At 52.0% G+C, this 26,259-nt stretch overlaps 1 protein-coding gene across 1 annotated transcript in view; it reads left to right on the top strand.

The window, feature by feature from the left end:
* The window catches only part of PSD4 (pleckstrin and Sec7 domain containing 4), a 28,802-nt gene extending 6,192 nt beyond the window's left edge, over positions 1 to 22,610 (top strand). The window contains exons 2-17 of the mRNA XM_030827577.1: positions 2,211 to 3,254; positions 4,679 to 4,804; positions 5,097 to 5,172; positions 5,609 to 5,987; positions 12,138 to 12,314; positions 12,782 to 12,862; positions 12,992 to 13,104; positions 13,326 to 13,384; positions 13,592 to 13,681; positions 15,466 to 15,509; positions 15,885 to 16,045; positions 17,287 to 17,357; positions 17,473 to 17,636; positions 18,455 to 18,599; positions 18,798 to 18,941; positions 20,855 to 22,610. Of these exons, the coding sequence (XP_030683437.1) occupies positions 2,322 to 3,254; positions 4,679 to 4,804; positions 5,097 to 5,172; positions 5,609 to 5,987; positions 12,138 to 12,314; positions 12,782 to 12,862; positions 12,992 to 13,104; positions 13,326 to 13,384; positions 13,592 to 13,681; positions 15,466 to 15,509; positions 15,885 to 16,045; positions 17,287 to 17,357; positions 17,473 to 17,636; positions 18,455 to 18,599; positions 18,798 to 18,941; positions 20,855 to 21,112 (3,021 nt within the window). The 5' untranslated portion in view covers positions 2,211 to 2,321 and the 3' untranslated portion in view covers positions 21,113 to 22,610. The remainder of the gene's footprint in view (positions 1 to 2,210; positions 3,255 to 4,678; positions 4,805 to 5,096; positions 5,173 to 5,608; positions 5,988 to 12,137; positions 12,315 to 12,781; positions 12,863 to 12,991; positions 13,105 to 13,325; positions 13,385 to 13,591; positions 13,682 to 15,465; positions 15,510 to 15,884; positions 16,046 to 17,286; positions 17,358 to 17,472; positions 17,637 to 18,454; positions 18,600 to 18,797; positions 18,942 to 20,854) is intronic.
* The last annotated feature ends 3,649 nt before the right edge of the window (positions 22,611 to 26,259 follow it).

Raw genomic sequence — 26,259 nt, 5'->3', positions numbered from 1 at the left:
CCTTGAATAACAGCTGGACCCCCTGACCTTGGTGAGAGAGTGCTGAGGGTTACCACTTACTGAGTGTCTAACAGTGGGCCAAGCCTTGGCTGAAGGCTGCGTGAATCACCTCCGTTAACCCTAGCTCCCCTGTGCAGTGGGGCTCCCCGATGCTAAGGAACTTTCCAGGCTCATCCACTCAATTGTATGTGGCAAGATGAGGGTTTGAGCTGCGGTCCATGTGGCTATTGATTCAGCTTATGTTCTCTAGTGCTGGGCAGGGAGGAGCTGATCCCCATGGGTTTGTTATGTGTGCTGGTTAGGGCCGTGCATGCCAGTCAAGCTCCTGTCCTACAGGCTGCCTGAGGGAGGACCTCAGTGTGAGGTCTGGGGCCCTGGACAAGGCCACCTGGGCTCACTCTCTTCATACTGGAGCAGGGACAGGGCAGAGAGAGCTGCAGACCGGAAGGTGGATGGTCTGGGTTGGAGTCTGGCCCCTGTCACCATCTGTGAGTCATTAAGCCAGACTCAGGCTAAGGCTTCCTCATCTGTTAAACAGGGACATGCAGGGGACTGCTCATCTTTCAGGTGCGAGGTTGGGGGAGTGGTGGGTGGGGACAGGCTTGGTTAACTGCATGTGGAAGGGGCTGTTGTTCTTGGGTATCTGGAAGTCACACATGGTTATAAATTGGGAGCATGTGTGTGTTTGTTAATAGTCTTGCTCCCCAAAATATTCTAATACAGCTCACAAGCACACACTCAAGGCTTCAAGATAGGAATCTGTGAGTGAAGAAAATGAGGCAAAGGGAAAATAAGAAAAGACAGCTGCTGGGTGCAGTGGCTCACACCTATAATCCCACCACTTTGGGAGGCCAAGGTGGGCAGATCACTTGAGGTCAGGAGTTCGAGACCAGCCTGGCTAACCTGGTGAAACCCCATCTCTACTAGAAATACAAACAAAAAAAAAATTAGCAGGGCATGGTGGTGGACACCTATAATTCTAGCTACTCAGGAGGCTGAGGCAGGAGAATTGCTTGAACCCAGGAGGCAGAGGTTGCAGTGAGCCAAGATTGTGCCGCTACACTCCAACCCGGGTGACAGAGTGAGACTCTGTCTCAAAAAAAAAAAAGACAGCTGCCAGGGGAGTGCTTACGACATGCCATAAGGACCTGTGTACTTGACCCTGCACTTCCACTTTGCGGAGAGCCAGCACCATGAGACAAACAAGTTACAAGCTTCACAGTGTGCTTTGGATCAAAACAAGCCAGCTATTCTGAGGAAGCGGGGCTGCTCTGAGAGCCACGTAAGCAGTGGGCTACATGCAGGGGATGGAGATGCATGCTTCTAGAAAACACCCTGCGAGTTTCCTGGGCTCATCTGATAAGGGCCCACCCAGAATGTTAGTGCATCCTGTGCACACAGCAGCTCTGGGCAGATGTGAGGCAGCTCCAGGCAGACACTGCTGCCACATCCCAGCCTCTTCTTCCCTAGAAGGCAGAGATCTCCTCCCCATGCAGCAGGCAGTCTGCTGGGTGGTGGGCAGCAGGGCTGAACCATCCTCCCTTCATGAGGGCTTGGGCTGAGTTAAGCAGAGGCCCCTTGCTGCTTCTACCTGGGCCAAATTCCAAGCTGTCAACAGCTTACAAGGACCAGGAAGCAGCCTGTGAGCCAGCCTGGTGAACAGGGTAAGGCCCCAAGGATAGGAGCCTTGGAAAGTGGAAGCAAGGCAGGCTGTGGCCTTCGTGTTATGGGTGCCTGCTTCTTCCATGAGTCTGTTGCATTCTCCTCACCTCCAGTCTGTGTCTGTTTGGCTCCCACATGCTTTGGTTTACATGTCCTTTGTGTCTTGCAGCTGCTTCCTTGATACCTAGGGCATTTCCGCCTTCTGTTCCTGCTGCCAACCACCTCGGTCTCCACACTCTCCAATCCAAATGCCCAAGAGAAGGATCTGATCTGGCCAGTTTGTTCTTTTCAGCTAAGCCACATGGGCTACCTTCAGCCAACAGATGGGTGTCTTTGGGGCAGGTGCTGCCCTGGTGCAAGTTTAGAGATTGTGGGGTCAGATGGAGTATGTGGTACACTGTTTACTCCCAGCAGGGTTGTGGAGGGCAGTGCTAAGGAGCAGCAGGCATAGATGGGGAAGACACTCCAAACACATCTAACACACTACATACGTGCCTCCAGAGGCTGACAGCCCTTCCCTAACCTGCACTTGCTTTGGGCATTTCCAGGGTAGATATGGATTCCCAGTTACCCCAGTGGCCAGTGCTCCCTGTAGCCCACACGGTGAGACTGTGAAAGCAGATGCTCCGGGGGACTCCTGCGCAGCTTTTGCTCGGTGGATGATGGGTGACTACAGACTTTCTGACCACCCCCAGCCCATGGAAATTCTCAACCTGTACTTGGGAGACAGCCTGGAGCCCCACCCAGGAGAGTGCCCGAGGGAAACGTGCAGCCATGAGGATCTGCCGGAGCCTTGTGAGGAGCAAACCTGGGCCACTGACCCTCCTGAATCTACCAGACAAGATGCTCCTCCCTGGGGCTCCGGTGTGGAGCTCACACACCTGGGGAGCTGCTCTGCCCAGGGGGAGCACAGGCAGAGCACAGCATCACCAGGGTCACCTGTGACCAGCCATCTACCGGGGAGCCCACAGCAGAACCGGAGCACGTCCACGCAGGTAGTGTTCTGGGCAGGCATCCTGCAGGCCCAGATGTGTGTCCTAGACCTGGAGGAGGAGCTGGAGAAGACGGAAGGGCTCAAGGCTGGGCTGAAATGCTGTCTCCCCAGGCCCCCTGTGGACCTCCCCGGGGACACGGGCCTGCACTCCAGCCCACCTGAGAATGAAGACTCAGGGGAAGACAGCAGCGAGCCTGAGGGGGAGGGCCAGGCTTGGCTGAGAGAGGGAACCCCAGACTCTTCCCCACAGTGGGGAGCTGAGGAGGAGAGCATGTTCTTCAGCAACCCCCTCTTCCTGGAGAGTCCTTGCTCAGAGAACAGTGCTTCTGGAGAGCGCTTTTCCTGGGGGGCTGCAGACTCCCATGCAGATGTGAGGACTGGACCTGAGAGTCCAGCGACTCTGGAGGCTCCCCTCCCAGAAGACACAGTGCTGTGGGAGCTGGAAAGTGAGCCGGATTTGGGGGACGGCGCTGCTAGCAGTGGGCATCGTACCCCTCCATTCCCTGTGCCAGTCTATAAACCACACTCCATCTGCTGGGCCTCAGTGGCTGCCACTGAGGGGGATCTTGCAGCACCTCCTGGTCAGGGGGAGAGTGAGGTAAGCCCAGTCTTGGGTACCAACCGGGGCTGTACTGGGAACACAGAAGGGAGGGTCTTCCTTGGGGGTCACCAGGCCCAGAACATTCTTTTCTGATGCTAAGAGCTTTGGGAATAACCTGCATCAGTATATAGCAGGGTAATAGAGCAGAAAATCAGGACCAGTGTTATCTTCAGAATGATAGGACATTTTATCAATGCCATGATGTCAGCTGATATAATTAAGTCCACAAATGTCTCTATCTCACCAGCTCCAAGGGGCTATGCCTAGATACGTTTGGAGAACAAACAGCTCCTCCAATTGCAGCATGTTCCAGGCCATTCTCAGATTCTTCCCCTCCCACCTCCAAGACATTCCCAACCGTAACAGGGCAGCACTCAGCCTGCAAGGGTGACCTCTGCCCCTAACAGAGAGATGCCTATTTCAAAAGTCCAGTCCTCTCTCTTCTTGACAGATTTCAGCAGGTTGTTACTTTTAGCTCACCATCTGTCATTCTCCCCCCGTCCAGTGTCAATAGATCAGGCCCATATGACAATGGCAGAGATTCTTAATATCAACTAAGGATGGGGATATGCTCTGTGAGACAACAGGGAACGCAGTTTTCTCAGGGAGGCCTCTCCTTAAGAGATAAGGAGACTCAATATGGTAGAGTGTGGCTGTAATTTTCTAATCTCTCAATTCCCTGAGAACAATGAAGAGCTATTACCCAGAGCAGCTCTATTACCTAGAGCAGCTCTGTCACTGGAGCCCCAAGATCAGAGAAGCTCCTGGGTACTGATGGGAGTCCCCTCCACCATGGGCCAGGGCCCCCAGTGTGGGGCAGTTAAGGCTGTGCCTGTGGAGGTCCATTTTCTCAGGACTTTTTTTTTTTTTGAGACGGAGTCTTGCTATGTTGCCCAGGCTGGAGTGCGGTGGTGCCATCTTGGCTGACCCTCCACCTCCCAGGTTCAAACAATTCGCCTGCCTCAGGCTCCCAAGTAGCTAGGATTACAGGTGTGTGCCACCCCATCCAGCTAATTTTTGTATTTTTAGTAGAGATAGGTTTCACCATGTTGGCCAGTCTGGTCTTGAACTCCTGACCTCAGGTGTTCCACTCACCTGGGCCTCCCAGAGTGCTGGGATTAAGTGAGCCACTGCACCCACCATGGACTTTCTTGCTCTAAGCACTAACTTCTCAGAGGGAAGCCTGGGAATGCTATAAGTTGCAGGTTGGCTCCTGTCTGGGAAGGCAGAGCCCACCCAGCCCAGTGCCTGGGGCTATCACCCTCCCTAAAACACAGCCCCCCCTTGGGCTGGCACCACCTGAGGCAGGGCCATCTGGGCAGACTGTGAAGGGAGGAGGCTTCATGGGATTTGAGAAAGGCCCTGGGAACAATTTTCCTCTAGTCACCTCTCCTCTCCTTCTCTCCTCTGTCTCTCTCTAGACTTCTCAGGGAGATAGGCTTGGTCCTGCTCCATCTGCAGCACCGTGTGTGGACGAAGCATTGACCTGGGAATCAAGATGTGTCGGATCTGATCTTGGCCCTGCTGCACATCCTGTGCAACCTTGGGCAAGTCGCTTCCCCTTTCTGGGCCTTACTTTCTCCATCTTTGGAGGAGGAATATGAGCCCATTCATTTCCAGGGCCTAGCACCAACAATCCTAGGATGTGGGGCTTCTCACATCCAGGACTCCCCTTCTGAACCGAGACTCCAGCCTGGGTGGGAGGAGGACGGAGGGGCTTCTGCCTACTCATGGCATCCTTCCCCTCCCCTCCTTTCCCCTTCTCCCTGCCTGGCCTCTCCCCCATCCACCTCTCTGTGTCTCCAGGGCTCATGGGAATGCCTTTGCCTCTCTCAACAGGCCTCTCTCAGCCCTGAGGGCTGGCAGAGAGGAGGTCCTTTTTGGCCCCAGGTGACTCTTAACTCCCAGGACAGAGGTGAGACCTAATAAGGGGGTTTGGGAAATTGGGTCCTGGGAGAATTTGGAATTTGGAGTGAGGACAAAGATCATTCTTGGATCCATGGTTGCCATTAATGGGTCCTATTATATTGTGTTTAAGCCAGGCAGACTTGGGGTTAAATCCTGCCTCTTTAAAAGTAAATGAGGGAAACGTACAAAAGGCCCGGCATTTCTTACCCTTGGGTCTTAATGGTTTAGCAAAGGTCCTGAGCCCTTAGTTGCCTGGAGGCTTGAGTCCCGGCAGCCCGCTGTCTGCTGCCTTTGCACGTGGGAGAGGTCACTGCCTGAGGGAGGACAGGGCATGCTGCCAGGCTCCAGGGGAGGAGCCCCAGGGAGGGAGCCTCTGGAGGTGGTGCCCAAGCTGTTCTCCTGCCTCCTGCCCTGTGCCCGCCTCACTTCATGTTCTTCCTCAGATGAGAGGGAGGCTGGGCAACCCCAGGAATCTCTTCCCTGCACCTTGGCCCCCTACCCCTGGAGGAGCCCAGCTTCTTCTCCAGAGCCTAGCAGCCCAGAATCTGAGAGCAGAGGCCCTGGTCCCAGGCGCAGCCCTGCATCGTCCCAGGAGGGCAGCCCGCAACTTCAACACCACAGCTCAGGCATTTTGCCCAAGTGGACACTAGATGCTTCACAGTCTTCACTCTTGGAGACGGATGGGAAAGAGCCAAGTTCCTTGAAGAAAGAGGAGGCAGGGGAGGCCCCCAAACCAGCCGAGGAAGTAAAGAGTGAAGGAACAGCCAGGCCTGCAGAGACTGGAGACGTCCAGCCTGACATTCACCTGACTTCTGCAGAACAGTAAGTCTCAGACTAACTGGCTCTCATGCTCCTAATTATGGATGCATTTAAGAATATTCTAGTCTGGAAGGAGGGTGAGAAATGCACATTGGAATTAAACATACTCATATTTACTCAGCAAGAATTATATGACTGGGTACCAGGAAGAGTTTTGAGAAAGACCGTAAGGTTCAGAGGCATCAGAAACAAAACAGCAGATACTTATACATGTGGAGGCGAGATCTGAGTGTGCTGGTGCAGGACCTTAAAAGAAGCATCCACAGCTGGAGACCAGGAGAGGAGGAAGGGGAGGAGGTGTCCAGGGAACCTGAGCAAGGGCGTGTGCCTGCCCAGAAAAACGGGAGCCATGCTGGCAGGCCAGGGAAGTGCAAGGTCAGAGCTTGTGATGTGGGGATTATGGACTGCTTTGAATTTGAGGAGGTATCTGGGACGCATTCACCAAAGAACCTAGGCCTGGGGCACTGGCTCAGATCTCATCAAGTAGAGGTTTGATGGGGACCGAGGGAATGGATCTTGGGGCCCAACATAGGATTGTGTAACCCCAGAACTGTGACCGGAGGTAGGAATAGGCCAACTAAGAAACCAACCTTGATGTCCACTTGTCCCAGAATGCTGCCTCAAGACTGTCAGCCCCTGGGATCTCTACACTGAAAAAGGCGTTTTGTTTTCTAATTGGCTGAATGTGAGTCATGTTAACGGGACTAGCAGGAACCAGCAGTGGTTCATGTCATAGACCTAATGGTGCAGTCCATGCAGGTGCAAGGGTGCCCTGAGCTCAGGGCCTTGAATGGTGGGGCTTGGAGGAGCTGGACCCAGGCCCTCAGGGAAGAGACAGAGTCACAGCCAGACTGACAGCCTGGCCTGGGACCAGCAGAACCCCAAGAGGAAGGTATTCACGCAAGGTCTCCAGGTCTGGGGCCCTGCACTTTCTTAGGTAAAGCACAGCCATGTTCCTAGTTTATCTCACCTCAGGTGGCAGGCGTGTCCCTGTGAGGCCCCCAGGGATTTTTTCTCCAATGCAAGGCACGTGGGATTGTCTCCCTCACCTGTCCTGCGGTCCTCCTATACCTCCTTGTCCCTTCGCCACCTCCCAGCTCCGGCTCTAGCCTCCACTCCTAGATCTGGAGCCAAGAAACCTGTAAGGATGGGCTGAGAACAGGAAGCTAGGTGGGCTCTAGTAATGGCAGCAGCTGAGGTAGTTCAGGAGGTGGTCCTCAGCCTCTCCCTTCCCCCACCTAGCAGCCTGGATGACAAGGAGACTGGGTGGTGACCTATGACCCAGTGTGAACAGGCCCGGGTGACCCTCAGCCGACTCAGAACCTCTAAGTCCAGCACTAAGACTCTCAGATGTCACTCAGTCCAATCTTTACCTGACTCTTCTGCTTCCCCCACAACGTTACAATCAGGTATTCTAGTTATTTAAACATTCATTATCCAAGTGACACAGGAAGTTGAACCGGTAAGCAGGAGTCATCATAATATGAAAACGTTCCCTGATAAACAGACAAATAACATTAGGTTTCACTTAAGCACCCTCTCCACCTAACACAGACGAGTCAGGGTCTTTGCTGGTGACTTCTCAATGCCTCTTGAGGCTCATGAACACTACACAATGCAGGAGAAGCACAACAGAAGCTAACAGAAAAGTGTAATTACAAATCCTGGCAAAAAACATATGATTTCATAAGGTCTGTGAAAGTGATGCTGAAAGACCTCACAAATCACATGGAAAACCACTGACAAGTCACAAACCAAAAGAGATTGTCCAGTGAACAACGGAAAAGGAGAAAATAAAAATAAAGAACAAATTGTCACATCTAAAGAGAATTACTCGAACAATCAACTGACAAAGCCCTAAAATATGCTTTTAAAAATGACCTAGTCAATTAGTGTTGTTACTAAAATAATACTTAGATGAGGGAGAACTTTGAAAAAAAAAGTATGCAAATATAAATTATCATAAAATTGTACCCTTTATTTTTTGGTTTTGTTTTGTTTTGGGGCAGAGTTTTGCTCTTGCTGCCCAGGCTGAAGTGCAACGGTGCGATCTTGGCTCACTGCAACCTCTGCCTCCCGGGTTCAAGTGACTCTCCTGCCTCACCCTCCCGAGTAGCTGGGATTACAGGCATGTGCCACCATGCCCGGCTAATTTTTGTACTTTTAGTAGAGAGGGGGCTTCACCATGTTGCCCGGGCTGGTCTCGAACTCTTGATCAGACTGGTCTTGAACTCTCGAATCCACTAGCCTCAGCCTGTCAAAGTGCTGGGATTACAGGCCTGAGCCGCCGTGCCTGACCTCACTTTATTATTTTATTTTATTTTATTTATTTATTTTTTTTGAGAAGGAGTCTCACTCTGTGGCCCAGGCTGGAGTGCACTGGCATGATCTCGGCTCACTGCAAGCTCCGCCTCCCGGGTTCACGCCATTCTCTTGCCTCAGCCTCCCCAGTAGCTGGGACTACAGGCGCCTGCCACTGTGCCTAGCTAATTTTTTGTATTTTTAGTAGAGACAGGGTTTCACCATGGTCTTGATCTCCTGACCTTGTGATCTGCCCGCCTCGGCCTCCCAAAGTGCTGGGATCATAGGCATGAGCCACCACGCCCGGCCTATTTTATTTTTTTAACTTGAATTTTCTTTTCTTTCTTTTTTATAATTTTTATTTCCATAGGTTATTGGGGAACAAGTAGTGTTTGGTTGCATGAATAAGTTCTTTAATGGTGATTTGTGAGTTTTTGAAGCACCCATCACCAGAGCAGTATACATGGCACCCTATTTGTAGTCTTTTATCCCTTACCCGCTTTCCACCCTTTACCCCTGAGTCTCCAAAGTCCATTGTGTCATTCTTATGCCTTTGCATCCTCATAGCTTAGGTCCTACTTATAAGTGAGAACATAAGATGTTTGGGTTTCCATTCCTGAGTTACTTCACTTAGAATAATAGTCTCCAATCTCATCCAGGTTGCTGTGAATGCCATTAATTCATTCCTTTTTATGGCTGAGTAGTATTCAATCATATATATATATATTCAATAACATATATGCATATTCAATCATATATGTGATTCAATTATATATAATTGAATATATAATAGTGTGTGTGTATATATATATATACACACACACATACACACCACAGTTTCTTTATGCCCCCGTTGATTGTTCGGCATATGGGTTGGTTCCACATTTTTGTGATTGTGAATTGTGCTGCTATAAGCATGTGTATGCAAGTATCTTTTTCTTATAATGACTTATTTTCCTCTGGGTAGATACCCAGTAGTGGGATTGCTGGATCAAATGGTAGTTCTACTTTTAGTTCTTCAAGGAATCTCCACACTGTTTTCCATAGTGGTTGTATGAATTTATATTCCCACCAGAAGTGTAGAAGCGTTCCCTATTGAGCTCATCCATGCCAATGTCTATTTTTTGATTTTTTGATTATGGACGTTCTTGCAGGAGTCAGGTGTTATCACAATGTGGTTTTGATTTGCATTTCCCTGATCATTAGTGATGTTGAGCATTTTATCATATATTTGTTGGCCATTTGTATATCTTCTTTTGAGAATTGTCTATTCATGTCCACTTCTTGATGGGATTATTTGTTTTTTTCTTGTTGATTTGTTTGAGTTCATTGTAGATTCTGGATATTAGTCCTTTGTCAGATGTATAGATTGTGGAGATTTTTTGCCACTCTGTGGGTTTTCTGTTTATTCTGCTGACTGTTCCTTTTGTCGTGCAAAAGCTCTTCAGTTTAATTAAGTCCTGGCAATTTATCCTTGTTTTTATTGGATTTGCTTTTTGTTCTTGGTCATGAAATCTTTACCTAAGCCAATGTCTAGAAGGGTTTTTCCAATGTTATCTTCTAGAATTTTTATAGTTCCAGTTCTTAGATTTAAGTCCTTAATACATCTCGAGTTGATTTTTGTGTAGGGTGAGAGATGAGGATCCAGTGTCATTCTCCTTCTTGTGGCTAGCCAATTATCCCAACACCATTTGTTGAAAAAGTATGTCCTTCTTGTGGCTAGCCAATTATCCCAACACCACTTTTTGAAAAGTGTGTCCTTTCCCCACTTTATGTTTTTGTTTGCTTTGTTGAAGATCAGTTGGCTGTAAATTGTACAGTTTAAATGGGTGAACTGGATGGTATGTGAATTATATTTCAAAATAGCTGTTATTATTGTTATTTTTTTTGAGACAGGATCTCACTCTGTTGCCCAGCCTGGAGTGTGAGGTACAATCATGAATCACTGAAGCTTCAGCCTCCCAGGCTCAAGTGATCTTCCCACTTCAGCCTCCCAAGTAACTGGGACCACAGGCATGTACCACTACACCCAGCTAATTTTTACTTATTTTTATTTTTTATGGAGATGTGGTCTCACTATGTTGCCCAGCAGACCACAAGGCTGGTCTCCAACTCTTGAGCTTAAGCAATCCTCCCACCTCAGCCTCCCAAAGTGCTGGGATTATAGGCATGAGCCACTGCACCCAGCCTGTTACTGTTTTTAATGGCCTTTATGATCTTACTGTGAAAATCAAGCATGAATACAAGATGTCTTATCCAGCCAGAAAACTCGTGCTGGGAAAATTAAATTTTAGGCATTGTGTTTACTATAAGATTTAAATAAACTCATTTGTACATTTACGGAGATAAAGCTCCAATTAAACCTTTTCATTATTTACTATGAAATTATGTTCTCATTTTAGTTAGATTTACTTACTTCTGTTTTGGGTTGGGTGACCTTTAATTTTTGGCATGAAGAACCCTCCCTTTTCAGAGGCTGGAACTTCTCTGGCTACCAAGCCTCTGAACCTCTCCACGGGGCAGCCTAGTTTCCAGATGCATAAGGAAGATGGTTCTTTGGTTTCTGGCACTGATTGACATTCTGTTGCCATCACCCAAGGACCTTGTGATGGGCATGGGGTTAACCCTCCCATTAACCCTGACTCAGCTGTGTTAGATAGTGAGGGTGTTTAAGTGAATTCTAATGTTATATATCTGTTTATCAGGGATTGTTTTCTTTTTTTTTTTTCTTTGAGATGGCATCTTGCTCTGTCACCCAGGCTGGCGTGCAGTGTCGCAATATCAGCTCACTGGAATTTCCGCCTCCTGGGTTCAAGTGACTCTCCTGCCTTAGCCTCCCGAGTAGCTGGGACTACAGGCGTGCACCACCCTGCCTAATTTTTGTATTTTTAGTAGAGACAGCGTTTCGCCATGATGGCCAGGCTGGCTTTGAACTCCTGGCCTCAAGTGATCCACCTGCCTTGGCCTCCCAAAGCGGTAGGATTACAGGCGTGAGTACTGCGCCCAGCCCCCTGGAATGTTTTCATATTATGGTGTCTTCTGCTTACCAATTCAACTTCCTAACTGTGTCACTTGGATAATGAATGTTTAAATAACTAGAATACCCCACACTTGATTGTAACGTTGTGGGGGAAGCAGAAGAGTCAGGTAAAGATTGGACTGAGTGACATCTGAGAGTCTTAGTGCTGGACTTGGAGGTTCTGAGTCGGCTGAGGGTCACCCGGGCCTGTTCACACTGGGTCATAGGTCACCACCCAGTCTCCTTGTCATCCAGGCTGCTAGGTGGGGGAAGGGAGAGGCTGAGGACCACCTCCTGAACTACCTCAGCTGCTGCCATTACTAGAGCCCACCTAGCTTCCTGTTCTCAGCCCATCCTTACAGGTTTCTTGGCTCCAGATCTAGGAGTGGAGGCTAGAGCCAGAGCTGGGAGGTGGGGAAGGGACAGGGAGGTATAGGAGGACCGCAGGACAGGTGAGGGAGACAATCCCACATGCCTTGCATTGGAGAAGACAATGCTAGGGGCCTGACAGGGATGCACCTGCAACCTGAGGTGAGATAAACTAGGAACATGGCTGTGCTTTACCTGAGAAAGCGCAGGGCCCCAGACCTGGAGACCTTGCATGAATACCTTCCTCTCGGGGTTCTCCTGGTCCCAGGCCAGGCTAAGTTAGTCTGGCTGTGACTCTGTTTCTTCCCTGAGTGAGGGCCTGGGTCCAGCTTCTCCAGGCCCCACCATTCAAGGCACTGAGCTCAGGGAACTCTTGCCACAACTGACCTGCAAGAACCCTTGACCCAGAGCTCTTGCATGTCTATCTCAAGTGAGAATCTGAGGACACCGATGAACTCTTCTAGGCTTCCTGGGAGCCTTATGCCCCAAGCACAGTCCCCAGAGGAAGGCCAGAGACCACTAGCTGGAGACAAGCTAGCTAATGGCGTCAGGAACAACAAGGTAGCCTGGAACTTGGCCTCACGCCTCTATCACCTGGAGGGCTTCCGGAAGTCTGAAGTGGCTGCATACCTGCAGAAGAAGTAAGGGGCTTTGAGCCTGGGGAAGGCTGGAGGCTGAGGCAGCCAGGGAGGAGCTGCTGAAGGGCTCCCTCCACTGGCCACCCTCCCCTTCCTGTCCCTGCCCGGTTCCCTTCCCATCTCTCCTCCTAACTTTTCCCCCATACCCTCACTGTATCTGCTGCTTCCTCTCAGTCATGGTCACACCGCATCACCTCTTCTCCACACCCTTGGTCCTTGGGCCCCACTGCCTTGCCAACCAGACTTCACAGGTCTCCCCCAGTGCCTCCCAGTGTACACTGAATGGGGTAGCAGGGCATACCAGACCCTGGCTGCCCCCTTGTCCTGTCAGGACCCAAGGCCCAGCGTGCCTGCGCCCTTCCTTTGCTCACCCCCACCGCATAATGTGTGCAGGCCCTGGGGGCCCCAGTGCATCTGTGGCCCCAGCCCAGGCCCCTGGTGCAGACTCCATGCCCCTTTTCCCTCTGCAGCAATGACTTCAGCAGGGCTGTGGCTGAGGAGTACTTGTCCTTCTTCCAGTTTGGAGGCCAGAGCCTGGACCGAGCCCTCCGGTAATGTCTTTGGGCCCTCTCTGGGGAGGCTGTAGAGGATGGCATGGGGCAATGGCACCAGCCTGAGGCTGGGATCTGATTGGCCCTAAGCTCCTGGGCTCTCTCCTTGACCCTGGCCCTCCTTTGCAGGAGCTTCCTCCAGGCCTTGGTGCTGAGTGGGGAGACTCAGGAACGGGAGCGAATCCTCTACCAGTTCTCCAGACGCTTCCACCACTGCAATCCAGGGGTCTTCCCCTCAGTAGGTAGGGAGGGGCTGGCCCTGACAGCAGAGCAGGGAAACTTTGGGGTACCCATGTCTGCTTGGGAGTTCAGTAGGTGACAGTGAACTGGTGGGAGTGTGTTGGGGGCTGTGGAGAATGGAAGCATTCCAGGGGTTCTGAGGTTACCCCACGCAGTGTGGGCAGAGGAAACAGGAGCCCTGGTTCCAATGAGCTTTCTCTCCACTCACCTATCTCTGGGGCAGATTCGGTACACACCTTGACATGTGCAATCATGCTCCTTAACACGGACCTGCATGGACAGGTAAGACGGTGGAGAGAGTCCCTGTGGGAACTGAGGCTGTGGCAAGGGGTGCGGGGAGGAGAAGACCAGAGGCCTGAGACCGGGCAGGGAACACCCCTGAGGGATGTGGGCCTGGGGAGCTGGAAAGGGTTCCATGGTGGCTGGCTGGGGGTTATTCTATTGGGATGGGGTGTGTGCTCGAGTCATCCCACTTCTCCGTGGCTATAGAACATTGGAAAGAGCATGAGCTGCCAGGAATTCATAACCAACCTGAATGGGCTGAGGGACGGCGGGAACTTCCCCAAGGAGCTGCTGAAGGTATGTGCCACGGGGTCTTCTTATGAGCCTCATGTAGGACCTGGAGCCTTGGTTCTTTGTTCCAAGGGAGATGCTGAGCTTGGGACTGGCTTTGCCAAAATATCCTTGAGAGAACAGGGCTTATTTATTGCAGGGCTAGTAAAAGTGTGGTCCCTGGCTGGCAGCATCAGAAACATCTTGTAATTTGTTAGCCATGCAAATCTGCAGGCTCCCTGTGCTGGACTTACTGAATCAGACTCTCTGAGACTGGGACCCCTAAAATATTTTCTTGAGTTTTCAAGTCATTCTTACCCCTTCAAAGTCTGAGAAGAGCAAAGCTACACATGGTGAAAGTCTGGAGCTCAGACTTGGGAGCCTGGTGTTCCTGAGTTTGAATTCTAGTCTTGGGCAATTTGACCCCTCTTGGCCTACTCAAGTTCTTCCTGAGGGTATTAACCACTTACCATGCCATTCTCAAGATGAAATAAAATCTGCCAAGTGCTCAGCATGGTGCTTGGCACACAGCATGTGTGTTATAAGCAATTAAAATCATTTGCTGTTTCATCACAGTCACACATCACTTAACAATGAAGGTGTGTTCTGAGAAAAGCATCGTTGGGCAATTTCACTATTGTGTGAACATTATAGAGTGAACTTACACAAACCTAGATGTACAGCTCACTGCACACCAGGGCTAGATGGGATAGCCTATTGCTCCTGGCCTACAAACCTGTATGCCATGCTGCTGTACTTAATACTGCAAGCAATTCTAACACAGTGCTGTATTTGTATATCTAAACATAGAAAATGTACAATAAAAACATGATAGAAAAGACTAAAAATGATACACCTGTAAAGGACAGCTCCATCATAATCTTACGGGACCACTATCATGTATGCAGTTCATCCTTGACTGAACCATCATGATGCTGTTATATGGTACATGGCTGTACTTCATGAACATTTACTGAACACCTACTATGTGCCAGACTTCTTGCTAGGCACCGCAAGAGCTATAGAAGCAAGTGAGATACGTTAATACGTCAAACTTTTAGCGCATCATTCATTCATTTACTGCACATTTATTGTGGGGATTGGTCAGCCAGTTTCTTCTCCATCAGATCCCTCCCAGTAAGATGCCATGTAGGTAATTCATTTCTCCTCCATGAGAACTAGTTAAGGCCTCACTAAGCATGGGCAGGACAGGGACTTGTCTGCCTTGGTCATCATCTTTTTTTTTTTTTTTTTTTTTTGAGATGGAGTCTCATCCTGTTGCCCAGGCTGGAGTGCAGTGGTGTGATCTCGGCTCACTGCAACCTCCACCTCCCAGGTTCAAGCAATTCTCTTGCCTCAGCCTCCTGAGTAGCTGGGATTACAGGTGCGCGCCACCACGCCCAGCTAATTTTTTGTATTTTTAGTAGAGACGGGGTTTCATCATGTTGGCCAGGCTGGTCTCGAACTCCTGACTTCAAGTGATCCACCTGCCTCAGCCTCCCAAAGTGCAAGGATTAGAGGCATAAGCCACCGTGCCCGGCAGGTCATCTTTATGTCTCTAGCACCCACCATAGTGCTTGTCACTGGGAAATACTCCAGAAATACTTTGTTGCACGGATGGATGGATGGATGGATGGATGGACGGATGGATGGATGGATGGATGCTTGCTTACTCAAGGAGGAAGGGCACCTATGTTGTGGGTGGAGGAGGCAGGCTGTACATATGCCCCTATCCTACCTCTGCCAGACAAACAGACTTTAGGCTCCACAGCCCTGAGGCTCCCCTGCCCACCTGTGTGCTTCTGTTCCAGGCCCTCTACTGGTCTATCCGCAGTGAGAAGCTCGAGTGGGCCATGTGAGTGAGACTCCTTTTCCCCTCTCCTCCTCACCCCTCTCCCTTGTCTTTGGGCTGTCCTCCCTCTGTCACCCACCCGAGAGTTAGAGAAACTCAGATAGTGCTCCTCTCAGAGTGGGGCAAAGCCAGAGGCAGGGCTCTGGGGAAAGAGATAGAGGAGCCCAGGTAATACCGGAGGGCCAGAGGTAGCGGGGCGTGGGGTATGGCAGCATTTTCAGGAATTGATGGGTTCACTCTGAAGGAGGACTCCTTGTGGGGGGTCCTGGGGTGTGGCTTCCCAGGAAAAGAGAGGTTGCTAAGGCTCTGGGAGGCAATGGATACCTCCCAGTGGTCTTTGCGTAGTCAGCACTTCCAGCCTGATTCTCTGATGTTCAGGGATGAAGAAGACGCAGCCAGACCTGAGAAGGCCCAGCCGTCCCTGCCAGCTGGGAAGATGAGCAAGCCCTTCCTTCAGCTGGCTCAGGATCCCACGGTGCCCACCTACAAGCAGGGCATCCTGGCTCGGAAGATGCATCAAGATGCAGACGGCAAGAAGAGTGAGTGTCTGCTGCCCACAAACAGGGTGGCGTGCTGGGAGCGGTCCTGCTCAGGGACCTGTGCCGATGCATGCACAGGTGTGCAGAAAGACCGCCAGCATTGAGGACAGGCAGCCAGCCCATGTTCCTTCCTCAATGCATACTGAACAGTGGCCATGTGCTGGATGCTGTGTGAGGCACTAGACGGTAGGTAGGAGAACCCAGACAAAACAGGCCTAGTTTTCCTGGGCCCCAGAGTCCCTGTAGTAAGGTAGAGATTAGACAAGTGTGTCAATGTCTGGGAAAAAAATGTAGCAAGAGCTGAGTGTCTAGGGGCTGAATCAAGTGAGGAGAAAAAGGCTTTTGGTTTTGTTTTGGAAGCGGGATGTGGCGACAGGGAGAGGTAAGGCTTCTGGTAAGTGATGGTATCTGCACTGAACTTTGGAGGAGAAGAGGGTCTGGAATTCGGAAGCTGGGCAGAGGGCATCCCCCACAGAGAAAACAGCAAGCTGAGTTTGCTCAGAACATGGGGTGTGTGAAAGAGAGGTACACATGCCAGGGCCTGCATTTGGGCCTTATTCCGCAGGCAGCTGAAGGCTTTTCATTAGGGCACCAACATGACCAGAGTGGTGATCTCAGCAGACTAATGTGCAAGCACAGATTGAATAGGGTGGGGTGACCAGGATGGGAACTAGCATTGGCTGTGAAGCCGCCAGGGCTCTAGGGCTGCCTTTTGTCCAAGGAGCTTAGAATGGATCTCACCACACAAGACCAGGGTGGAGAGGTAGGGGGAAAAGAGGGCAGGTGGTGCTCAGAGTGGGGTACACAGGGAAGGACACCCCAAAGCTGGGCCCTGCGCCCTTGAGCCCCTCTAGATGGGTATGCAAGGTCAAGATCATCCTGCAGGGACTAGAAAGCTGTCTGGAAGGAGTTGTGTTTGTGCCTGGGTGTTTGCCACTACTTGGGGTAGTGGGTGTGTGTTTGGAGTTGGAGAGAAGATGATCTGTACTAATATCTATATTTGGATGTGAGTGGTTCTATGGTTTTGTTTCCAGGGGAGATTGCCCGTGTGTGGAGAGGCTCTATATGTTTGTCTACGATTGTATGTGTTTTCTTGTGTTGGCATGTTCTGCATTTGTGTGCATCCTGGTGAGAGACTGGAGGTGATGTGAGGGGCAGGGGGCATATGCACACTTGCGTGTGTCTGAGTGTGTCTGGATGCTGGTGTCCCCACCTACATTTGTGTTCTGTTCCTGGAACAGCACCATGGGGCAAGCGTGGCTGGAAGATGTTCCACACCTTACTGCGAGGGATGGTTCTCTACTTCCTGAAGGTAGGAAAGGAGGCAACACCCCTGTCAGAATGGGAGACTGAGAGAGGCCCAGAACTGTCTGGAGGGTGGGCAGCTGATGAAAACCTCTTCTCTGAGCCCCTGTGACTGGTGGCAGGGAGAAGACCACTGCCTGGAGGGGGAAAGCTTGGTGGGGCAGATGGTGGATGAGCCTGTCGGGGTGCACCACTCGCTGGCCACCCCTGCCACCCATTACACCAAGAAGCCGCACGTCTTCCAGCTGCGCACGGCTGACTGGCGCCTGTACCTCTTCCAGGCACCGTAAGTCCCTGGGGTGGGAGACTGTGGCAAGGCCTGGCCCTGCCCTAGTTCTCTTTCCCCTGACCCTGCTGACACCTGAGGCCTGTGGGCCCCAGGGGGTCCTGGTGGGAATGGCCATACTGATCAGAAATTCTTAGAATGCGGCAGCAGGAAGAGGAGCTGGGGACCAGGGATGAAGCCCAGGCATTGCCTGCTTCCTCCCCATCCTTGGACAACTTTGCCAGCAAAGTATGCCTTTTCCTTGTCAGTGGGATAAAGCCTCCCAGTTCAGAACACAGGATTCCGGGAAGTTGCTAATGATTGATCATATCTGGCATTTGTTATAAAATCTGTCACCTCAGATTGTCCTCTTTATTTTTTATATTTTTGAAACAGAATCTCGCTCTGTCGTCCTGGCTGGAGTGCAGTGACTCTTATCTCGGCTCACTGCAACCTCCGCCTCCCGGGTTCAAGCGATTCTCATGCCTGAGCCTCCAGAGTAGCTGGGATTACAGGTGCGCGCCACCGCGCCTGGCTAATTTGTGTATTTTTAGTAGAGACGGGGTTTCACCATGTTGGCCAGGCTGGTCTCGAACTCCTGACCTCAGGTGATCCGCCTGCCAAGACGTAGCCACCGCACCCGGCCTCCAGATTTTCCTCTTTATTGATAAGAAAGCCATGGTCAGAGGTCGAGTGCCCTGCTAGTGGCAGGGCTCTAACTATGGGAGGCTGAGTCCTGAGCAGCTGGCCAGCTGTGCAAACAGCCACAGAAGGGGGCGGGAGGAGGGTGACAGGACCGACTCTGTGTCCCCGGGGACCAACGACCTCCTTTGCCCCAGCACTGCCAAGGAGATGAGCTCCTGGATCGCGCGCATCAACTTGGCTGCGGCCACGCACTCCGCGCCACCCTTCCCCGCCGCTGTGGGCTCCCAGCGCAGATTCGTGCGGCCCATCTTGCCTGTGGGCCCCGCCCAGAGCTCCCTGGTATGGCCTCCGGGAAGGGGTGGGGTACGGTGGAATTGGGAATGTGCACCTGGAGCCCCAGGACTAGCTCGGGGAGGCTGGAGGCGGGCTGCGCACCTGGCCTGGGAACTGAGGTGACCAGCAGGGCGGCACACCCGGGCCCGGAAAGCGGTGGACAGGACGCCCGGGACAGCGTCCCTCACCGCCTGCTGCTCGCAGGAGGAGCAGCATCGATCCCACGAGAACTGCCTGGACGCTGCCTCGGACGACCTGATGGATCTGCAGAGGAACTTACCGGAGCGGCGGGGCCGTAGCCGCGAGCTGGAGGAGTATCGCCTGCGGAAGGAGTACCTGGAGTACGAGGTGAGCCGCAGAGCCCACCTCCCCTCCGCTGCGCAGGACCCTCTCCGCCCTCTCGTGGCTGCCTCGGTCCCTGCAGCCGTCACTGCCCTGACCGCGCCGGGCGGGGAGAGGCGCTTGTGTGAAGGCGGGGCCCGTGTGCGCTATCTGCAAAAGGGCAGGGGCTCCCACATGGACATCCGCGTGTCCCCATGCACTTAGGCCTTTCACCTCTTGTCCTGGGGGCACATAGCAGCTGTTTGTCTGGAAACACCCATAGCAGACGTTATTTTATAGTTTTCTTTCTCCTAAGAGTATATTTGGCTTTTCCCAAGTTGAAGGAAAAACTATATTTTAGCTCAATTGTTCCTTCTAATACCTACCAAATATTAATAGGTAGTATTTATGGAGCTTGTCTTCCTTGCATGGATGGTCTCATTCAATTGACAGCTCTGGGTAGGTACTGTTATCCTCATTTTACAGATGAGGAAACAGGCACAGAAAAATTAAGCTACTCGTCCAAATCTGGTAAATTTACATGCTGCTCTAAATGCCCCATTTATGGTCTTAACTAAGAAATGACAGGTTTTTTTTTGTTTTGTTTTTCTTTTTGTTTTTGAGACAAAGTCTCGCTCTGTCGCCCAGGCTGGAGTGCAGTGGCTCGATCTCAGCTCCCTGCAACCTCCGCCTCCCAGGTTCAAGCGATTCTCCTGCCTCAGCCTCCCGAGTAGCTGGGATTACAGGTGTGAGCCACCACACCGGGACAATTTTTGTATTTTTAGTAGAGACAGGGGTTCACCATGTTGGCAAAGGTGGACTTGAACTCCTGGCCTTGAGTGGTCTGCCTGCCTCAGCCTTCCAAAGTGCTGGGATTACAGGTGTGATCCACTGCCCCTGGCCAGTAATGACTTTTGTTGACTTTACAGCCCGTGTTTAAATGTTTTATCCCTTACTCTCCCCCAACCCTCACCCATCCACCCACACTCCCCAATTCTGCTTTGGTGTCATGTCAGTTCATCTGGGATCCTAACACTGGGTGCCTGCTTCAGGGGTCCTGGGTGCCTGCTTAGGGTGAGGGTCCACTGGGCAGGAAGGGTAGCTGAATGCAATGTGAAAATAGAGGGAATCAGAGGCCACCCAGAGGCAGAGACCAGGAAGTGGGAATCAACATCGCCTCTTGCCTGTCCCCGCTGTGCCTGCATGCAGCCCCTCTACCTGTCTTTCAAGGTCCCAGACTATCCCTTGGCTTGTTGGTTGTATCCATGGCTGTGAACTCCCCACTTCTCAGAGGCCTCAGGGCGTGGCTGTGAGGACCCAACCTCTTCCTCCCACTAACCAGCTGGGACCTTTAGCAAGGCACCAGCCCTCCCTGCCACAATGATTTGTTCCCCCTCCCAGGGCTGGCATGAGGATCCAATGGGATGGAGGGTGAGGAAGCACTCTGTAAACTGGAAACCATATCCCAAGGATGCTAGCTGCAGGGGCCTTAGGAGTACAGTGTTAAGCAGATGAGGGTAGTTAGCATCATGCTCCACAGATGCCAATTGTTAAAATGCTATTTAGATGCAATTAGGGCTGTACAGATGTGAGCTGTTTGCGTGTAGGGCTGCAAAGATCTCAGGCATAGTGGGTGACACATCTTTTAGTGCCTCAAAGATGGAACATGGCATAGGGATGTTAGTTACAGCACTCCAAGGGGTTGGTTATTATTAGAACAGGGCTGGGCTGATATGTGTCATTATAACAGTATCCAGAGGTGTGCTCTGCAGTCTGCTTGCCCAAGCATTATACTGACACTCACTGTTGGTCCAGCCCTCTTTCTGTCGAGGTCTGTATTGCCATAGCATCATGTACCTGTCAGCTGTCCCTCATGATTCTAGCCTCCTCCCAACCTGGAGCCAGGATGGTGCTAAGGTGGTGGGGCCTGTGTGTTGCAGAAAACCCGCTACGAGACCTACGTGCAGCTGCTGGTGGCCCGCCTGCACTGCCCCTCCGATGCTCTGGACCTGTGGGAGGAGCAGCTGGGGAGGGAAGCTGGAGGCACTTGGGAGCCCAAGCTCAGCCTGAAGAAGTCCCACTCAAGCCCGACCCTGCACCAGGATGAGGCTCCCACCACGGCCAAGGTGAAGCGCAACATCTCAGAGCGCAGAACCTACCGGAAGATCATCCCCAAGCGGAACCGCAATCAGCTGTGAAGCCAGCACCACCTCAGAGACACTGCTCTAGGGTAGACCTGAGATGGACCTCCCTGGAGGAGACTTATTTCAATGAGTCCACCATGACGGATGAGGCACCTCCTTTCCCTGCTGAAGGACAAACCTTGTTTCCCTGTGGCCCTCATTCTTGTGCTCACTGTTGCTGTGCTCCCCACCACCCCCATAGCAGTCCCTCTGCAGCCCCAGTCCCTGGCCGCACCCAAGGGAAGAGTGAGGTTGAGGACTTGACTTTCCTCCCAGAGCTCAGCCCATGTCACCCTCCAGGCCCCAGAATCCAGAGTGGCGTCATTTCCTAGACTTGCTGGGAACTCAGCACTTGTTTGAGAACCAGTGCTTATGTGGTGTGCCCTTGGCTTCTGGGGGAGAGCTTGGGACAGCAGAGGCCCCTGGGCAGCCCAGCCAGGGGAGCCACAGCCCCGAGGATGGTATTGCTCTGGGAATTAGGTGACTTTCTTGGGGAGGCCCCAGGAGAGTGAATCAGGGACTCTTGAGAAATTCCTAACCAGCTTCCTGTGACCCAGGGAGCAGGGTGGCTAAGGTCCTGCCCACTGAGGGGACAGCCTTCTGGGCAGGGACCTCGGGGGGCTTCAAGGGCTCCGCACGGCTGTGGGGCCCTGTGCCTTTGTCTCCTTGTGTCTCTTTTCCCCCTACAGTCTTCCTTTCCCCTGAAGCAGATGAAACAGTCACACATAGGCAACTGCTCATCAACAGAGCAGAGCTGAGGCATGAGTGAGGGCTGGGAGGGGTAGGGCCTCCAGAGCTTTGCAGGGAACCCTGGAACCCTGGGAACAAGGAGTCTTTGTTCCAACACAGCAGGGAAGGAGGTTCTCTAGGTTCGACCACTGGAGAGGATAGACAGGTAAAAGGTGGCGACAGTTTCCCTTAGGGGTCTGCCTGGCAGGAGCCACAGCTCAGGAGAGTTGTGAGGGATGGGATGGAGGCTGGCGACCAGGTGAGGCCTAGGCCGGGCTCGAGAGACTCTACTGGGCTCCTTCCTATGCACGCCTTAAAGCTTCCTTCCTGTGGGGTGCCTGGACCCCTTCCCCATCTCTGGCAGCTCAGAGGGTCTCTGCTGCTCTCCCCTGGGAAATCCCCTCATCCTGCCCTCTGGCTGCCTCCCAGCTGGGCTTGTTCTCTGAGGGAGGTTCCGGAGACTCATGGACTTGGGGCTCTGCCTGTAGGAAGGAGGCTGGGCCGGAGGGAGCAGCCACCATTGTCTCTGTTCAGCCAAGTGTGCAAGTAGGCTGCCCGCCAAGAGAGGGCCTCTGCTACCCGCTGCTGCCAGCCGGCTGACGCACTGCCTCCTCAGCCCTCCTGCCGGGCCACCCTCCTCCCTTCCCATGCTTGTAACCAGCTCTGGGGCCTGGACCTCCACAAAGTAAGGCTGGCCCTTGGAGGCCATGTTTGGGTCTCCGGCCAGGGCCTAGGGCTAGGCTATGCACCCAATGGGTGCACAATAAATACAGGTCAACAAAGACGGAGGTGTGTCAGTGTGTGAGGAAGGGAGGTCAGGCAGCTAGGACCACCTGCAGTGTGGCAGGCTTCATCCCTCTTTGCTCCAAGTGTGTATGTGTGTCTGTGCATGTGTGTAGTGTCTGTGTCTGTGTGTTCATGCATATGCAGGAGTCACACGGTCACAGGCCGTCAAAGCTGGAGGAGACCTCAGAATCATTCACCTACTTGCTCATTTATTCATTCATTCATTTTGCAAATAATATGGAATGCTTTCTATGTGCCAGTACCAGGGGATTCACAAATGAATTAAACATGTCCCTGACTCCATGAGTTGACAATCTTGCCCACTGGTTTCCTGCTCTCAGCTTACAGATGCACTTTTATCTTGCTGGGGAAGTGTGCTGAAAAGACACATTCCCAGCCCACATCCAGGGATGCTGATTCAATCAGCCTGGGTCAGAGGGATAGATAAATATGTTTAAAGCTCCTTGGGTAATTCTGATGTGTAAGTAGCAGTTAGCTGCCGTAAAGTCCAATTGCCTCATTTGATTGAGGTGGAATCCCAGCATCAGGTGGACATGACTTTTGGCCCAAGATTGATGCTAACAAACTAAATGGAGTAGGTTATTTGACCTCACTGAACATGCATCCTTTTTGTGTGTGTGTGTGTGAGATGGAGTTTTGTACTTGTCATCCAGGCTGGAGTGCAATGGTGTGATCTTGGCTGACTGCAACCTCCACCGAATCAAGCAATTCTCCTGCCTCAGCCTCCCAAGTAGCTAGGATTATAGGTGCGTGCCACCACGCCCGGCTATTTTTTGTATTTTTAGTAGAGATGGGGTTTCGCCATGTTGGCCAGGCTGGTCTCGAACTCCTGACCTCAGGTAGTCTGCCTGCCTCGGCACCCCAAAGTGCTGGGATTACAGGCGTGAACCACTGCACCCGGCCTATGCATCCTTATTTCTAAAACCATGATAAAAGGTGAAAGTTTGAATGCATGTGTGTGTGACACTTTGATGCTCCTTTTCTCATATAGAACCGGCACCTCTCTTTCACCTGAGCACGTGGAATCTTCAGAGCCAGATGATGGTGGCTGCCTGGCCTCCCATAGTCAATGCTGCCCAGGCACCTCTGCCTGGAGGGTCTGGGTTGTGGGCTGCAGTTATGACATGTGACCACTTGGAGGCGGGCTTGCATCTTTCTAGCTTCTGGCTGCTCAGGTGTCCTGCTGTGGAGCTGAGCTGTGCTCCCTGAAAGGCAGGAAGTTATTATGTGTGCCCCTGTGCCATCACCAAACCAGGACCTTCAACTTTGTAAAACCCACAGTGGCCTAGGCCAGGACTCCCACCATCTAGGGAAGCCTCTCCTAGGGAAAAGATTGGGGCTCTAACATCTTCCTGCAGATGGAGAGAAAGAAAGACATCTCAGAAGTCTATGGGGACAGCCTACAGCTCCCCACAGACTTCCAGGTAGCCCTGGAAGGTGAAAGCTGAGCAGGCCCCAGTCCCCATCCTAGGTATGGAACAGATCAAACCACCATAGGCCTATGTCTGAACTTCTTGTTCCCACCCCATGCTCCTCTCCCACCTGTGTCCTTCTCTTTGCAGGAGAAGGGACAGACAGAGGTTCTCGGTGATGAGCTCAGGCTCTGGAAGGGCACTTGAAGTTTGGCTTTAGTTCTTCCTTTCCCATATAGGGAAGCTCAGCTTCCAGGGGCCTGGGCCTGCTGTGACCCAGGTTGATACTCCTGATATAACTGCTTCCTGGGCTCTCATGATCTTAGCTGAGCCTGGCTCTCTGCTGATGACATTTGTTTGTTGCTTGTCAGGCACCAGGGTAGACAAAAAGATCACTAAGACCTGCACCTTTTTCCTTAGGAGGGTCTGAGTCTTCTGGAGATGGAGACATATGGAATGCGTTGGGTTTGGAAGGAGCAGGACCGGAGGGTCAGGGTGAGGGGGCAGAGGGAAACAGGGCCGTCAGGGTGGCCTGAGGCCAGATCATACAGGGTCTCCAATGCAGCCAAGGATAGTGGCTTTTTGTGAATGTGCAGTGCAACTTTTTTTTTTGGAGACAGAGTCTCGCTCTGTTACCCAGGCTGGAGTGCAATGGTGCGATCTCAGCTCACTGCAACCTCCGCCTCCTGGGTTCAAGAGATTCTCCTTCCCCAGCCTCCCGAGTAGCTGGGATCACAGGCAGGCACCGCCACGCCAGGCTAATTTTGTATTTTTTAGTAGAGACAGGGTTTCGCCATGTTGGTCAGGCTGGTCTCAAACTCCTGACCTCAAGTGATCCAGCTGCCTCGGCCTCCCAAAGCGTTGGGATTACAGGCGTGAGCCACCGTGCCTGGCCAGTGCGTGCAATTTTTAAAGAGAAGAGTACCAAGCTCAGGGCTTGGAGGACAGCCTAGGGATTTTGTTTTAAGAAGATGAGCTTTTATCTGGCTGGGCGCGGTGGCTCACGCCTGTAATCCCAGCACTTTGGGGGGCCAAGGCAGGCAGACTACCTGAGGTCAGGAGTTCGAGACCAGCCTGGCCAACATGGTGAAACCCAGTCTTTACTAAAAATACAAAAAATAGCTGGGCATGGTGGCACATGCCTATAATCCCAGCTACTCAGGAGGCTGAAGCAGGAGAATGGCTTGAACCCAGGAGGCAGAGGTTGCAGTGAGCCGAGGATGCACCATTGCACTCCAGCCTGGGTAACAGAGCGAGACTCTGTCGAAAAAGAAAAAAGAGAAAAAAAAGATGAAATGCCTTGAATAAGTAAGGCCAATGGGTAGGGTCAGAATATGGCCTGCAAATGCACTGTACTATTTGTGTAGCTTATATGTAAATCTGAAATTATTTCAAAATAAATACGAAAAGAAAAAAAGGCAATATCCCAGAACCTTGTGAAAACCTGGCCATAGCGGGTCCTTTTTCCTCCTGCTGAGCTGAGCAGGCATGCTCACAGGTCCTCAGGGTTTCCTGAATGGCTACTGTCCTCCCCACTGGCCCCTCTGCCAACACCTCTGCCCCTCAGCTTTTCCGACACCCATGCCCCCTCACCAGCTAACCGTGACTTGCACCTTTACCTGTTCCCTTCATCTTCCCTTCTCCAGAGGAAGAGGTGCTCTCCACAAGCCTGTGACCAACCGTTCCCCTCAGCCGGCACACTGGCTCCTCTTCTCCTGCCTGCCACAGACCTCTCTCCTTCATGGGCCCACTGGGGCTCTTTGAGCCTATTCTTTACCCCTTTCATTATCATGCCTTGCAAACACCATCGTGAGTAAAAATCAAAGCTGGTGTTAGACTCTCTTGCTTTCCGTAGCTGAGCCTGGCTTCCCTGCTTTCTGTGATGAATTCACAGGATGTGTGGGCTTGCCAGCTGTTCCCAGCCCTTACCAGGTTCCCATTCATACCTGGCTGTAATTCACACCTTACAAATCGGCGTCCACCCCACCTTTGCCTGAAATGCCACCTCCCAGGGCAATTGATGGCTTCAGTCATCAACTCCAATGCCTTCTCAGCCTTCTTCCCCCATCACCTCTCAGCGACCTTTGGCCTTGATATCTATGTGATCATCTACCAGACCCTACACCAAGGCTCAGCCTGATCTTGCCCCAGTGGCCAGGCCCTTGAGTGGGACTGCCGGGAATTGAGTCCAGCTTTTCTAGCCATCTGACCGTG

Source organism: Nomascus leucogenys, chromosome 14 (assembly GCF_006542625.1).
Source record: "Nomascus leucogenys isolate Asia chromosome 14, Asia_NLE_v1, whole genome shotgun sequence".
NCBI classification, from domain to species: domain Eukaryota; kingdom Metazoa; phylum Chordata; class Mammalia; order Primates; family Hylobatidae; genus Nomascus; species Nomascus leucogenys.
The sequence above is the reverse complement of the archived record's forward strand: the minus strand, read 5'-3'. Positions and strand labels throughout refer to the sequence as shown.